The sequence below is a fragment of the Octopus sinensis genome, linkage group LG23, assembly GCF_006345805.1.
Source record: "Octopus sinensis linkage group LG23, ASM634580v1, whole genome shotgun sequence".
Classification (NCBI taxonomy): Eukaryota; Metazoa; Mollusca; class Cephalopoda; order Octopoda; family Octopodidae; genus Octopus; species Octopus sinensis.
Window position 1 is genome coordinate 12,480,207 of NC_043019.1, and position 15,625 is coordinate 12,495,831.

Genomic DNA, 15,625 nt, shown 5'->3' on the forward strand with positions numbered 1-15,625 from the left:
GTGTTTTGTTTCCCTTAGTATTTTAATGCCTAGCGTCTTGGCATGCTTAATTCCATCGTCTATAAGTGAGGGTGGATATTGTCTTTCAGTTAGTGTTTTTCTGAGGTCTTGAAGACGGAGGTCCCATGTATTTCCAACAGACACTAGTGTGCAAATCCTCTTTGCTAAATTAAAGGAGATATTCCTTTTGATGTGTTTCGGGTGCCATGAGCTAAACAGAAGATATTGCTTCGAGTCCGATGGCTTATGATATATGTAAGCTACAGTTTAGTTGTTGACTTTATTAATCTAAGAAAAGGAGCTGTTCCTTGCTGAAAGAAACCTCAGTATACATTCGCTAGCTTTTCCCCAGTAACTAAATGACAGCATTGGCGCCTCCAAGATTGAGTGGTCTCAATGATAATGGCGCGAAACCACTATGATATTTTGATTCATTGACTGACGTGAAAACTCAGCTGCGAATATTGTAAATTGAATGTAATGGTTTGTATTATTTAGTATTGATTTAAATTCCAAAAGTTTATCAATGGTCTCATTCCAAATGATAAAGCAATCATTCAGTTTTCTCTTTTATAATAGTGAAACTGCGAAGTTTCACTATTTATTTACCAAAAAATACAGAACACGCCTCAATATGGACTCACAACCAACTTTGGTTTCAGTATATATTTTAATTTATGATCACATAACCACAACTGTACATATTTCATCTCACTACTTTAGCTTTTGAGTTTTTGCATATTTATTTATCACATCCCCAAACGATAAGCAATTACCTCCCCTGTCCCAAATAATAACGATCACTAATTACCTCCCCTTAGGTTTTTCTACTTGTTGATTCATTCATTCAGAAACTTCTCCACCCAATACATAGAGTAAAATCTTCTTAAGAAAATATGAAATTACAATAATTTGAGTATCATGATTAGCGAAAGCGAAACCGGTCGACAAACACAACGCTCTTTCACTTAAATATATATTAAAAAATATATTAAAACTATGTAAACTGTGTGCATTTTCCTTCATTTATATGTGTGTGTGTGTGTGTGTGTGTACATATATACATACATACATACATATTATATATATATATTATACATATTATATAATATATATATATATATATATATATATATAATATAGTGGATAGTGGTTAGGGTGTTGAACTCATGATCGTGAGGTTGTAGTTTCGATTCTGGACCAGGCAATGCGTTGTGTTCTTGAGAAAAACACTTCATTTTCACTTAGCTGGCAAAATGATAATCCTCCGACGGACCTGCGTCCCCGTCCAGGTGGGGAATTTCTACGCCACTGAAACCGGAAAACCGGCCCATATGAGCCTGGCATGGCTCAAGAGGGAACATTATGTATATATATATATATATGTGTATATATATATATATATATATATATATATATATATGCCGGCTTCCACACAACTTCCGTCTACGAAATTCAGTCACAAGGCATATTGTTCAGCTTGCAGCTTTGTGGTAACGTAGCGGGACTGAACACGAAACCGTGTGTTAGCGAAGTGAGTTTCTTAAACACACACATACACACACACTTACACACATTTCTTTTTTCAAAATTCCACGACGCACTTAAAACGGTCCTGGCAACTCACCGTTTTAAAAAGAAGCAGACTCAGACACATCCTGGTATGAAAGGTTGGTTTAGGGTTAATGGCTCCGGTAATTGCTGGGAGCCCAAAGAATGGAAGGATGTACACAGAAGGAAACGGTTTGATCAATGAGGGCTGTGGGTAAAGGGCAGGGAGAGGGCTATGGTGGTGGTGGTGGTGGTGTTGACGATAGAGATGGCGGTGGTCGTGATGGTGATGGTGGTGGTGTAGTGGCGATTGTGATGGTTGTAGTTGTCGTGATGGTTGTGGCAGTGGTGGCGGCGGCGGCGGCGGCGGTGGTGGTGACAGTGATGGCGATGATAGTGATGATGGTGGTGGTGACGGTTGTGGCGGTGTTGGAGATGGTGACGGTGGTGATGGTGGTGGTAATGGTGGTGGTGGTGGTGGTGGTGGTGTTATTGGTAGTGGTAATCGTGATTGTTGTGGCGGTCATAATGGTGTTAGTGGCGGTGGTGGTGTCGATTGTAGTGTAGTGGCACTGGGTGGCGATGGGTGTGTATGTGAATAGGGGTGGCTAAGAAGGTGGTGGGGACAAACTGGACGGGAGAGGGTAGGGGGTATTTTCAGAAAGAAGGTTAGCGGATGAAGACGTGGAAAGGAGAGGAAGGAAAGAAAGGAGGTGAAATGGGTGGGAGAAAGAGTAGAAGAATGAGTAAAGTAAAGGTGAACTACCGGTGGTGGGGGTGGGGGTAAGAGGAGAAGGGAATGAGTAAGGGTGTTGAGGGAAAGGTAGAGGATGAAATATATGAGATAGAAGCGAAAAAAAGGGATCACAAGGGAGGTGGCGGTACTGGGGAAGGGAAAAGTAGCCATGAGTAGCCATTAGTAGTAGTAGTAGTAGTAGTAGTAGTAGTAGTAGTAGTAGTAGTAGTAGTAGTTGTAGTAGTTGTAGTAGTAGTAGCAGCAGTAGTAGTAGTGGTGTTGGTGGTTTTGAAGGAGATACCAGAAAGTTGTCTTGCGATGTCAGGAGCCGGAGACCCCCTGCCTCCGGCCAGCAATACGATCGATGGATGGGGCGGGCGGCCCCTTAACAGAATGAGACAGAAGAGAATGGGACAACGTGCCGCACAGTGGGACTGAACCCAAGGCGACATGGTTGGAAAGCAAGCTTCTCAATCACATGGCCACGCCTATAAAGGAGAGATACATTTTGGATAATATACTCCTTGATACAATATGCTTAACAAAAAAGATGGGATGTTTACAGCGGGAAGACCTTTAATTTTAACATTTACTCGAGCAACGAAACAACTAACAACTCCACACCATATAGGATGTTCCAGAATTAAGTATCTGTTTCAACGAAATTAAGCAAATAAAAAAAAAAAAAGACTCACAGAATTTTATGTTTATTACCAAAACAGATTTCTGAATCTTGCGTCACACTTATATTGAAAATTTTCAACATGTCTGTATCCCTGCATACTTCAAATCTCTCCTTTGCGTTGTAAAACTCATTTTGAAGCATTCCAGGAGTTAGCGCCTTCACTGCTAACTGAATGTGTTCTTTAAGCCCGCTAAACGACTGCTCCATCTTGGTGATGGAAGTAAAGCAAAGATTGCTGCCAAATTGAAAAAAAAAGCCGTCATGGACAAATAAGAAGGGTTCAAAAAGAATGAACATAAAATTAGAAACAAAATTCAAAATTTATACACTTTTAACACATATTATATATGTATAAATCTTTAGTTAAATATATTCAATGAGAATATTATATACTGAATTTATATTGAGTGTTCTATTGTATCAAAGTATTAATACTATTAAAGTATTTATGTATTTAATATGAGCGATTATATACTCTTTACTCTCTCTTTACTCTTTTACTTGTTTCAGTCATTTGACTGCAGCCATGCTGGAGCACCGCCTTTAGTCGAGCAACTCGACCCCGGGACTTATTCTTTTGTAAGCCCAGTACTTAATCTATCGGTCTCTTTTGCCGAACCGCTAAGTGACGGGGACGTAAACACACCAGCATCGGTTGTCAAGCGATGGTGGGGGGACAAACACAGACACACAAACATACACACACACACACACCACACACACACACACACACACACATATATATATATATATATATATATATATACATATATACGACAGGCTTCTTTCAGTTTCCGTCTACCAAATCCACTCACAAGGCATTGGTCGGCCCGAGGCTATAGTAGAAGACACTTGCCCAAGATGCCACGCAGTGGGACTGAACCTGGAACCATGTGGTTGGTAAGCAAGCTACTTACCAAAAAAAAAAAATATATATATTTGATAATATATTATTATTAATATTAGGAAATCAATATCAAAACACCTCAGAAAGATATACACGTGTGAAAAATGATTGTTGTATAAAAATATATGAATGAATAAATATAAATATGTAAAAAAATATATGTAAATATGTGTAAGTATAAATATATAACGTTTCTGCCAGCTCGCCACCTTATTTTGCTTCAGATTGTTCAGATTTGGATGACATAGAAAGCAGACATGTTGCCAGGCAATGCTGCGTTGTACAGGATTGGAAACGTGAGACATCGACAGGACATTTTTGGAGAATGGATGAATGGGTTTGCTGTGCTTTTACCCAGCCGCGCACACACACGCACGTGGCCCGGTGGTTGCGCGGGATGGTAACATGAAGCATCAAGAGGGCGCCGAAAAAATTTTAATGTTCTTCTCATTTGCCAAATTGGACAAAAAGGTTTTCATGAAATATTACACGCTACATGGAAGCACTCCGTCGGTTACGACGACGAGGGTTCCGGTTGATCCGATCAACGGAACAGCCTGCTCGTGAAATTAACGTGTAAGTGGCTGAGCACTCCACAGACACATGTACCCTTAACGTAGTTCTCGGGGATATTCAGCGTGACACAGAGAGTGACAAGGCCGCCCCTTTTGAAATACAGATACAAGAGAAACAGGAAGAAAGAGAGAGAGAAAGTTGGGGTGAAAGAGTACAGCAGGGATCACCACCATCCCCTGCCGGAGCCTCGTGGAGCTTTTAGGTGTTTTCGCTCAATAAACACTCACAACGCCCGGTCTGGGAATCGAAACCGCGATCCTATGACCGCGAGTCCGATGCCCTAACCACTGGGCCATTGCGCCTCCACAAACACGCTACATATAATGCATAAGTAGTGTCAATATTTTACCGTGGGAAAATGCCCTAAAACAAGGATAAAACTCAGTGCAGTCTACTCAAATCTGATTAACCTGCATTTTTTTTGGGGGGGGGGTGCATAGTCGGATAAATGAAAATACAGGAGGATCAGTTAATTAATTATGCCTTTATTCAATATGTTCCCCTCTCAGCGGTTCCTTAGTTTTTCTAAGCCCTGTAAAAGAACTCGGAAGTTTGGGCTTTCAGTTAGGCCTTTTGCAACACCCTTAAAACCAGGAACGTTTCAGCAATCCCTTTCTTTTCTTTTATTTGTTTTCAGTCATTTGACTGCGGCCATGCTGGATCACCACCTTTACTCGAACAAATCGACCCCAGGGCTTATTCTCTGTAAGCCCAGTATATATTCTATCGGCCCCCTTTTTGCTGAATTGCTAGGTCACGGGGACGTAAACACACCAGCATTCGTTGTCAAGCGATGGGGTTGGTACAAACACAGACACAAACACGCTCACACACACACACACACACACACACACACACACAACACACACACATACATGCATACCATGTATGTGTGAGTATGTATCTGCGCGCGCGCGTACAAAATCAAAGCAAGCCAACCATTTTACAAATTGTGTTTATTGAATAATTTTAAATGAAACGATTAGAAGTAGATTTGTGTTGTTTGTATTAATGTTTTCTTGTTATGCTTTTGCATACATATTGTTCTTGTTAGGACAGGGAAAGGTAATGGAATCAGCAGAGCATCGCATATGAAACGTTTAGCGGCATTTCGTCCGGTTCTTTAGGTTCTGCGTTAAAACTCCGTTGATGTCGAGTTTGCGTTTCGTCCTTTCGAGTTCCATGAAATCAGAACAAGTTGAGCACAGGTATCAATGTAATCAATCATAACCCTCCCCTAAAAAAAAATTGCTTGACTTGTGTTTAAATCATCATCATCACCACCACCATCATCATCATCACCATCATCATCATCATCATCATCATCATCATCATCACCACCATCACCATCACCATCACCATCATCAGCATCATCATCATCATCATCATCATCATCATCATCATCATCACTATCATCACCATCATCACCATTACCATCATCACCATCACCACCACCACCACCATTATCATCATCATCATCACCATCACCACCACCACCATCATCATCATCATCATCATCATCATCATCATCATCATCTCATCACCATTAATCAAAGCGTCAGTTGTTATGGCCGAGAGGACTATCGCTCTTTATCACTGCCTCATCTTCGTCGTTGGCCTTTAAGACGGGTGGCAACTTCGGAGTCCCCGACGACTGCGGCCGCGTCTCCAGTTCTTGACGCAAGCGTTTGATCTCGTCTCTTTGAATTTCCAGCATCCGCTTGCATTCCATCAATTCGCTGTGCTGAATGGCGCTGGGAGATTTATTAGCCATGGCAGCCAGCAGTTCGACTGGGTCCTTCCTCCAATCGTTCATGCTTGCGCTTCTCTTAAATGACTTGCTGTGCATACCGAGGGCCGCTTCAAGATCGTGTATATTGGTGCGGCACGACTTCAGTTCCAGTTGTAGATCGTTTATGTCTTTGATAAGATGCACATTCTCTTGCATGATCTTGACATTCTCCTTTCGGTGTATTCTGGAATCAGTCACAAGTTTTCTCTTCAGAGAAGTCACCGTATGATTTAAATGCTCTCGTTGGCGATGTTCTTCCTTTTGTATGTCAGCGTCCACACTGACCGTTTCCGTGATGTCGTCCTGTACATATTTCCGGTACAAACACTTGATGCTTTCTTTAAGACACTTCGGTTCCTGAATATAAATGACGCAGCGATGTAAATCCGTTTTGAAACGCATCACCAGAGCTTCGGTATCTTTTACCAATTGTCCCTTTTGATACAGAGCCTTTGATGTAGCGTTGTGTTTCTGCTTCAAGTCGGTTATCTTCAACTCCAAACTGATGTTAGACTTTCGAGATTGTTCCAATTCACTCTCCATCTCTTGGATTTGAGAGCACATTCGTTTAATTTCGTCCTCTCGAGGTTCGATTTGCTTTTTCAATTCTTTTATCTTATAATCCAGAACGAATTTGAATTTTTCCAGTTCCTGGTTCTTCTTCTTCAGGTCATAAATACGTTTCTCTTTGTCTTGTATAGTTTCGTCTCTCTCCAAGATCTCTTTTTTTAAACCTAAAATGTCTTTCTCTAAATTACGAATAACCGTATTCAACTTATTGATTTCGTCTTGATATTTGCGACTGGCTTCTTTGTGTTCATCGATGTCCTTCTGCAACGTGGAAAACTTCTGTTTCAGAATTCCGCTCTCGCTTTTCAACTTTACGTTAGAATCCTTTTCCCGGCGCAACTCCCTTCCAAATCTGTTTTTATGTTCAAGATTTCAATATCTGCATCTTCTTCCATCATTTTCCTCGTGAGTTCTTCCTCTTTCTGTCTACGGCGATTTTCCTCCTGGGACTGATGCAGTTTCGAAACCATTTCAAGACGTTTACTTTCAAATTTTTCTTCCATTTCATTTAAAGCATTTTTCTTCGATTCGTCCATTTCTTGCAAGCGGTGTTCATTTTCCTCTTGCATTTTCATCAGTTTAGTTTGGAGTTCTTGGTACTTTTCATATTCCAGCATTAATTTTTGGTTATTTGCAGACTCCAAATCTTGAAGCTCTTTGGCGTGTTTTTGCATAATTTCTGTTAATTGTTCTTCGTGTTTCGCTTCCTGCTTATCTCGCTCAGTTTTCAGAACCTGGTTTTTAGTTTTCAGCGATTCCATTTCCTGAATGAACTTATCGGTGAGTTCTTTGATTTTCTCATTGTAATTCATGTCTTTTAATCTTAGTTGATATTCATTTTCCATTCCCAATTCGTTTACTCTGGTTCTCAATTCTGACATGATAGCATTTTTCTCTTCCAGATCACTTTTTGTTATAAGAATCTCGTCCGCGTAAACACATCGCAGGGAATCCTTATCACGCTTGATGCCACGGCTGTCTTTATCTTGGATTTGCCAAACCATTACAGTGGAATCTTCCGACACACTGACAAGATATTGGTCATCGAAAGTGACTCTCATTCTCGTTATTTTACTCCTGTGGCCTTTATACTCTTGCCATTCTCCACTCGACCCAAGCGGAAACTTCAGACTCCATAAACAACCATTGCTGGTTCCGGCAAACAGCATTCGACCAGTGTGTGAAAGAGAGACACTGGTCAAAGTCACGTCGCCTGCTTCGACTTGGTGAAAAACCTGCGAATCGCTTATTTCTTTTAATTTATTATCGTTGCCGACTGCGTAGACGGTTTTACCATCAGGCGATATCGTCACAGTGCTATAAACGCATGTTTTCAGAATATTCTCACCGACTCGTTTTCCTGTAAGAGGTTCCCATTCATACACAGCTCCGTCTCCCCCGCACGAAACTAATTTGCTGTCATCGGGGCTCCAAACAACGGAATTAACTAGTTTATTGTGACCTTTAAGGTTGATAATGAGTTCAAATGTCACGGTCGAATAAATCTGGACTACATTACCGTTGACAGCCGCGAAAAGATGTCCGCCATTGCTAAAAGCACATTCGCGGCAGTTCTTACATGGAAACTCTTGAAATTGTTTGATGTCGTCAATAAGAATATTCATGAGTTTAAGTTTATCAGTGAAACCCACCAAGATATACAGACCAGATGGATGAAGGGCAACGCTGCATATCTCTTCTGAAAACTCCTTGAATAATTCCTGCGAGCAAGTTTCGAAGTTCCAAATACGGATGCTGCGATCGAGTGAAGATGTGACGACAATTGGTTTGCGTGCACAAATATCAAGACCAGTGACAACATTAGAGTGGAAACTTTGAGCTAGAAGCTCGAAATTCAGTAACCTTTGACCCCCGGGCCTTAGATCAGTCGATGATAAAGCGATGCTGTAAATCTGGTTGGTGTTACTGCTAACCACTAAGGTTTCTTCTGATGGGCTGATCGTCATACATGTTATTATTTGCTTGTAGGTACTACTGTTAGGTAAAGTAACACTATTATCTACAGGAATTAGCACTTCTCGGGTCTTTTTGTAAAGTTCTTTTTCTTCTGAACGTTCGAACAAATGAACGGTGCCCACACCACATGCACAAGCGAACCCTTTTGAATAGGCCACGATAGCCGACACCTCTGTTGACTGGTCTTTGAATTCGTCTTTAGTAATGTAACGAACTAATTCTTTCGATTGGGAATCTTTAGATCTTGATTCTAAAAATGCGTCACTGAGCGGGTTGAATTCTGCTTTGGACTCGCCCGATTCAATCACGAGAACCTTCCCTTTATCAGTACCGACAAGTAAACGTTCGTCCGATATCCATGTGAAACAGGTGAAATTTTGGGACTCGATTTTAGGGAAATTAAACGGCTTCAGATTACCTTCTGAGTAGCGGAAACTCCTCAATACGCCGTTACCAATCACGCCGATATGGGTATTATCTTGTGGATTAAAACACACTTGATAAATAATAGGTTTGGATTGAGGGTTAACTGTACGTATAAAGGTCAAAAGTTTTGATTTTTCCCATGCCCAGTATTGTAAAACCCAATCGGGACCACCCGTATGAGCGGCGAGATATTTAGAATCAGGTGAAAAAGCGAGGCTTTTATATTCCGTGGCCTGGACAATTTGGTCGCTTGAAGTAGCCATTAAAGTTTTTCTTTTTCTGTTAGCATGGATGTCATGAATCGATAAAATAGGTCCTTTGTCATCCCCTACTTCGGCAATGGCTATATATCTTCGGTTGGAACTGATGACAAAAGAAGAGATTCCAAGACCCGTTTCTGATGCGACAATACATTTCTGCGATTTCTGGTCGATATTATATACCACGTAGAATGAGCCACAGGTATAAAGAACTTTTTGTTCATCTTGGTAACATAGGTTCCCAGCAACATCCGAATTCAAGCCGAAAATATGCTTTACAGAGGCTGTCGCGATAACCATCTTTCTAGATATAATATAATATCATAGGCAGTAATTATTGATACATATATATATAGTCATATAAAAATAACGAAATTTATCTTCTATATTTGAACCGGATATGAATGATGTATCTCTCGAGGCACCAGGTTAAGGCGGCGAGCTGGCAGAAACGTTAGCACACCGGGCAAAATGCTGAGCGGTATTTCGTCTGCCGTTACGTTCTGAGTTCAAATTCCGCCGAGGTCGACTTTGCCTTTCATTCTTTCGGGGTCGATAAATTAAGTACGAGTTACGCACAGGGGTCGATGTAATCGGCTTAATCTGTTTGTCTGTTTTTGATTGTCCTCTCTGTATTTAGCTCCTTGTGGGCAGTAAAGAAATAGGTTATTGGAGAGATGATACTTTTACCTCGAAGGCATCAGACATTTCGTATTTCTGTTCAATATATTGTAAAACTAGACTTCATGCTCTTAACATCATAAAACATACATTAGTCAGTTTGATGCTATAATACTTTCTTTTATTCTTGTCGCGGTTTTCGAATATTCTCCCAACGTTAGGATCAAAACAAACCGACAAACTGCTTAAACCACCGAGGTGTCGCAACTAATTCTTTGGCCGTGAGTTTATATCGAGTGACAATCGTTTCGCTGTATCAGAAATACAAAACCGAGCGGCTTCTATTTTTTTTAACTAAGCAAGCTGACAGCAACAGCAACAAATATCAGGCTTTTAACAAAATATTAGCGTTAATAAACTTGTTTTTAACCAAGATACAACGACTTGTTTTGGCCAATTTTCTCTTCTTTATAAACCAACAGTAAAAGTAAACGGAACATGGCAACGGTTTGTTAACTTCATATATTATCTTTAAATAGCAAGCTTACTTACTTTAACGATGCTAATTTTTCTATTTCGGCTTCGATGAATTTAGTTGCTTTTCTAAATCTCTTAACCAATTTGGACAGTGAAATTCCGTAAACGTTTTTTTTGGTTCTTTTTTTGTCGTATGTGACCAGTGATTCTGTGATTTTTTTTTCTTTCTTTCTTAGATTTTAATTTTCAAAGGAAATAGAAAAATTAAAACGTTGTTATTTTGTTTTATGTCGCACCTGTTGCTATTTATTCCAACATCGTTTCCCTTAGCAACGCCGTAATTGTGATAAAACGAAGACAGTCAGAGTTATCTACCTTCAGCTTACAAGATAATCACCGTTTTAGACGTTTTTGCTTGGGTTTGCTTTGCTTCGATCACACACACACACACACACACACACACACACACACACACACACACACACACACACACACACACACACACACAACACACACAACACACACACACACACGCACACACACACACACACCACACACACAAATACATAAATACACAGGGAAGTGCAAAAGTAGGTATACTGTAAATATCACCTCGATATTATAATACTTAATTCATTAAAATAATTAGCACATTGAATTAGCCTCATGTTCGATATTTTCAGCGTCATTATTCATAATACTTTTATCGTAACTTTTATTATTTTTTGTTTTTGATAAAAATATATGAGTATTGTACATATTTTCTTTTTTCGTAACTGTATACCTTCCTTTGTACCACTCTGTATACATACATGCATACATACATGCATACATGCATGCATACATATGTGTGTGTGTGTATATATATATATATATATATATAATATATATATATATAGATATATATAGATATATATATATATATATAGAGAGAGAGAGAGAGAGAGAAAGAAAGAGACATATACATACATGCATACATACATACATGCATACATACATACATATATACATACATACGTACATACATACATGCATACGTACGTACGTACGTAAATACATACATACATACATACAACATACACATTATATATATATATATATATATAATATATATATATATATATATATATATTATATATATATATATATATATATATATATAGAGAGAGAGAGATAGATAGATATATAGATAGATAGATTGATAGATACATACATACATACATACATACATACATATGTCCGTGTGCATCTGTGTGTGTGTGCGTGTGTATGAAAGAGAGTGATAGAGGGAAACAGAGAGAAAGAGAGAAGGAAAGAGCCAATAGGGCGGGAGAGAGGGAGGGTGAAGGAGAGAGAGAAAGAGATGGAGATGGAGATGAGATGAGATCAGGTTTCTGGTAACTTTATTGACAAAATCTGCGTGCTTGTCATGTTATTTTCGTGGGAAAAAATATAAACGATTGACCAATAAATAAATAAATACATATAAAATAAAATAAAATAAACAATAAAGAAGTAGTATTCCGGTAAAAAAAAAACCCTTCAATAAAAGAGATTTTTCCCCCTTCTTGGGTTACTTAGAAATAAAAGGTTAGCAACCTTGACCTTTGCAGAACATCCGAGACTCAGGCTGGGAAAAATACTGCGTTATAAGAGGAGTTGATATCGGTTTCAAATTTTGGCACAAGGCCAGCAATGTTGGAGGAGGGGTAAGTCGATTACATCGACCCCAGTGCGTAACTGGTACTTAATTTATCGACCCCAAAAAGGATGACAGGTAAAGTCGATCTTGGCGGAATTTGAACTCAGAACGTAATGAGTTGAAAGACATGTCGTTAAGGGTTTTGCCCGGCATGATAACGATTCTGCCATCTCGCAGCTTTAGTGTCGTTAATATTACACAGTTTTGTAAGGCGGCGAGCTGGCAGAATCGTTAGCACGGTGGGCGAAATGCTTTGTGGTATTTCGTCCGCCGCTGCCTTCTGAGTTCAAATTCCACCGAGGTCGACTTTGTCTTTCATCCTTTCGGGGTCGATTAAATAAGTACCAGTTACACACTGGGGTCGATATAATCGACTCAATCCGTTTGTCTGTCCTTGTTTGTCCTCTCTGTGTTTAACCCTTTGTGGGTAGTAAAAAAATAGGTATTTCGTCTGCCGCTACGTTCTGAGTTCAAATTCCGCCGTGGTCGACTTCGCCTTTCATCCTTTCGGGGTCGATTAAATAAGTACCAATTACGCACTGGGGTCGATGTAATTGACTTAATCCCTTTGTCTGTCCTTGTTTGTCTCTTCTATGTTTAGCCCCTTGTGGGCAATCAAGAAATAAATTCCACCGAAGATGACTTTGCCTTTCAGCCTTTCGGGATCAATAAATTGAGTACCAGTTGAGTACTGGGGGTTAATGTAATCGACTACCCCCCTCCCCTAAATTTCAGGCCTTGTGCCTACAGTAGAAAGGATTATGCACGATTTGATAGTGTAAGGCGTTGTTTAGTATACCTACTTAAGCCCTTCGCTTCCTATGGAGCAAATGTACGTCATAGCAAAATCTAACTGTTCTAAACGGGTAAATACAAAATTCAATGTATAAAGTGAATGGAGAGCTGCTCACCGATGATGCCATACGTATTGCCAATTTGCGTAATTAATTAGAAAATGTAAATGAGTGTAGTTTCCTAATTTTTTGACTGATTTTGTAGATTCCTAATTTAAAATGTTGCTGTTGATCTGGAAACATCATAATCAATATGGCGTTGTGTCGTATTGCGCCCTCCTTGCCTGTATTACTAATCTCAGTAAGTAACCTTTTTCAACCATGAAGAATTTGTAGCAGATTTTTGTAGAGTTTTAAAGTTAAACAATAGGCGTAGGAGTGGCTGTGTGGTAAGCATTCAATTGTCAAACATTCATAATTGGAATGAATAAATAAAATTGAATATTAAGTATTTATGGAATTTTTATTTACTGTCAGGTGACTTTTGGCTAACCCTGTATATATCTTTTACTCGTTCCAGTTATTAGACTGCGGCCATGCTGGGGCACCACATTGAATGTGTGTGTGTGTGTGTGTGTGTGTGTGTGTGAATCTCCACCACGTGACAATCAGTAATGATTTGTTTACATCCTCGTAACTTTGCAATTCAGCAATGAATATCAATAGAAGGAGTGGCTGTGTGGTAAGTAGCTTGCTTACCAGCCACATGGTTCTGAGTTCAGGCCCGCTGCGTGGCACCTTAGGCAAGTGTCTTCTACTATAGCCTCGGGCTGACCAAAGCCTTGTGAGCGGATTTGGTAGATGGGTACATGCAGTATTACTAATCTCAGTCTGAGCATAGGTACCTAATGCTAGCTCCGTGTAGAGATGGTGCTCAATTGATCAATAAGGATGGTGTGATGGGGGCAATGTGGTGCTTATAGTAAACCTGCCATGCTGTACTCACAGAGTGACATACGCCATTCTATGCCTGACTGGCTGTACAGTTGTAGTACACAGTATGTGGGTTTTCAAGATGAGCTCTGATTGACTTCATTACTGGGGTCCGGAACTCTCGTGGGAAAAAAATTACGCGTCCCGGCATGGCTGTAGTCATGTGATTGGAACAAGTGAAAAATAAAAGAAACAGCACACGATCACATACATAACTTGTGACGTCACGTAACTTAACGAGAGAATATATTTGTGAACTTAGAATAACCGAATACATAAGGCACTGGATTGTGTGTGTGTGTGTGTGTGTGTGTGTGTGTGTGTGTGTGTGTGTGTATGTGTGCGTGTGTGTGTGTGTGTGTGTGTGTGTGTTAACAATAGGAATTCAAACTCCAGGTGTCAATTTATAAAACTTTCAGTAAGGGAGAGAACTCTAGCATGACTCGTTCGCTTGAAAGATGCGTTAAGGCGGACTGAAAAAGACAAAGAGATGGTAAGATTGATTATTCTCTCTCTCTCTCTCTTTCTTTCTTTCTCTCTCTCACTCTCTCTCTAACCATATCTATTATTCACTGTGCTTGACTGTCTATATGTCTTTCTCTCTATCTATCAATATCTCTCGTTCTCTCACTCTCTTTCACTCTATTTCTCTGTCAAATTATTTATCTATATCTCATTCACTCTCTCTCTCATTCATTTACTTTCTCTTTCTCTTCCTCTATCTATCTATCTATCTATCTATCTATCTATCTATCTATCTATCTATCTATCTATCTATCTATCTGTCTGTCTGTCTGTCTGTCTATCTGTCTGTCTGCTGTCTGTCGGTTAATCTATCTACCATTCTCTCTCTCTGTATCTCTTTACCCGTCTCACTGTCTCTACATTAACATCTTGCATTCATTCTCCCTCTCTCTCTCACACATTCCCCGGACCTTTTCTTTTTCGCTCACAGTTCTTTTGTTCTGTTTTAAAATTTAGAATATTGATGTAGTTTTTTAATGCTAATTATGGAAATGAATTACATTTTTGCCATGAATTAATCCTTGCAGTTTCTCTTTCTCTCTCTCTTCCTCACACATTTATTCTCTCTCTCCCTCCCTTACATCTCTCTTTCTGTTCTATCTCCCCCTTGCTCTTCCCGGTGAAAAGCTTTGCTCGAAGCAACACTGTTCTCGCTCACCCGTTATATCACATACACACATTCACTGTATAGAAACGTTATCGAAGTTTATGAACAAAAGACCTAACCTGGAACACCCCAGAGAATAAAAGAAAGGAGAAAATAGTTGCTTATGAACACCTGACATGGAGTTATTGAGGCAAAAATATAACGTGATGCAGAAATGAAAACGTCGGACAAACGTTCTTTCAGGATAAAAACTATAATAATGTGCAGTTGTCTCCCTTGAATCCTTGGCTACAGAAAGAAGTTCGATAACTCAGTGGTTCTTGAAAATAGTTCTATCTTTTGATTGCTTCATGTGGAGGCGCGTGGTTTAGCGGTTAGGGTGTCAGCACCATGATCGTAAGATTGTGGTTTCGATTCCTGGACCGGGCGACGCGTTGTGTTCTTGAGCAAAACACTTCATTTCACATTGCTGGCATTTCACTCAGC

At 39.7% G+C, this 15,625-nt stretch overlaps 1 protein-coding gene and 1 long non-coding RNA gene across 2 annotated transcripts in view; one reads left to right on the forward strand and one right to left on the reverse strand.

Annotated features, from left to right (window-relative positions):
* Window positions 1–2,829, forward strand: part of LOC118767618 — a 29,197-nt gene extending 26,368 nt beyond the window's left edge. Inside the window, exons 4-5 of the long non-coding RNA XR_005003539.1 lie at window positions 2,342–2,354; window positions 2,690–2,829. This is a non-coding gene — a long non-coding RNA (uncharacterized LOC118767618). The remainder of the gene's footprint in view (window positions 1–2,341; window positions 2,355–2,689) is intronic.
* A 2,586-nt stretch (window positions 2,830–5,415) lies between these two features.
* Window positions 5,416–10,020, reverse strand: LOC115223481 (cilia- and flagella-associated protein 57-like). The gene is given in 3 exon segments (XM_029794082.2): window positions 5,416–5,692; window positions 5,950–7,161; window positions 7,164–10,020. Coding segments are annotated over 2 exon segments (3,765 nt in total). The 5' UTR covers window positions 9,781–10,020; the 3' UTR covers window positions 5,416–5,692; window positions 5,950–6,013.
* Between the last annotated feature and the right edge of the window lie 5,605 nt (window positions 10,021–15,625).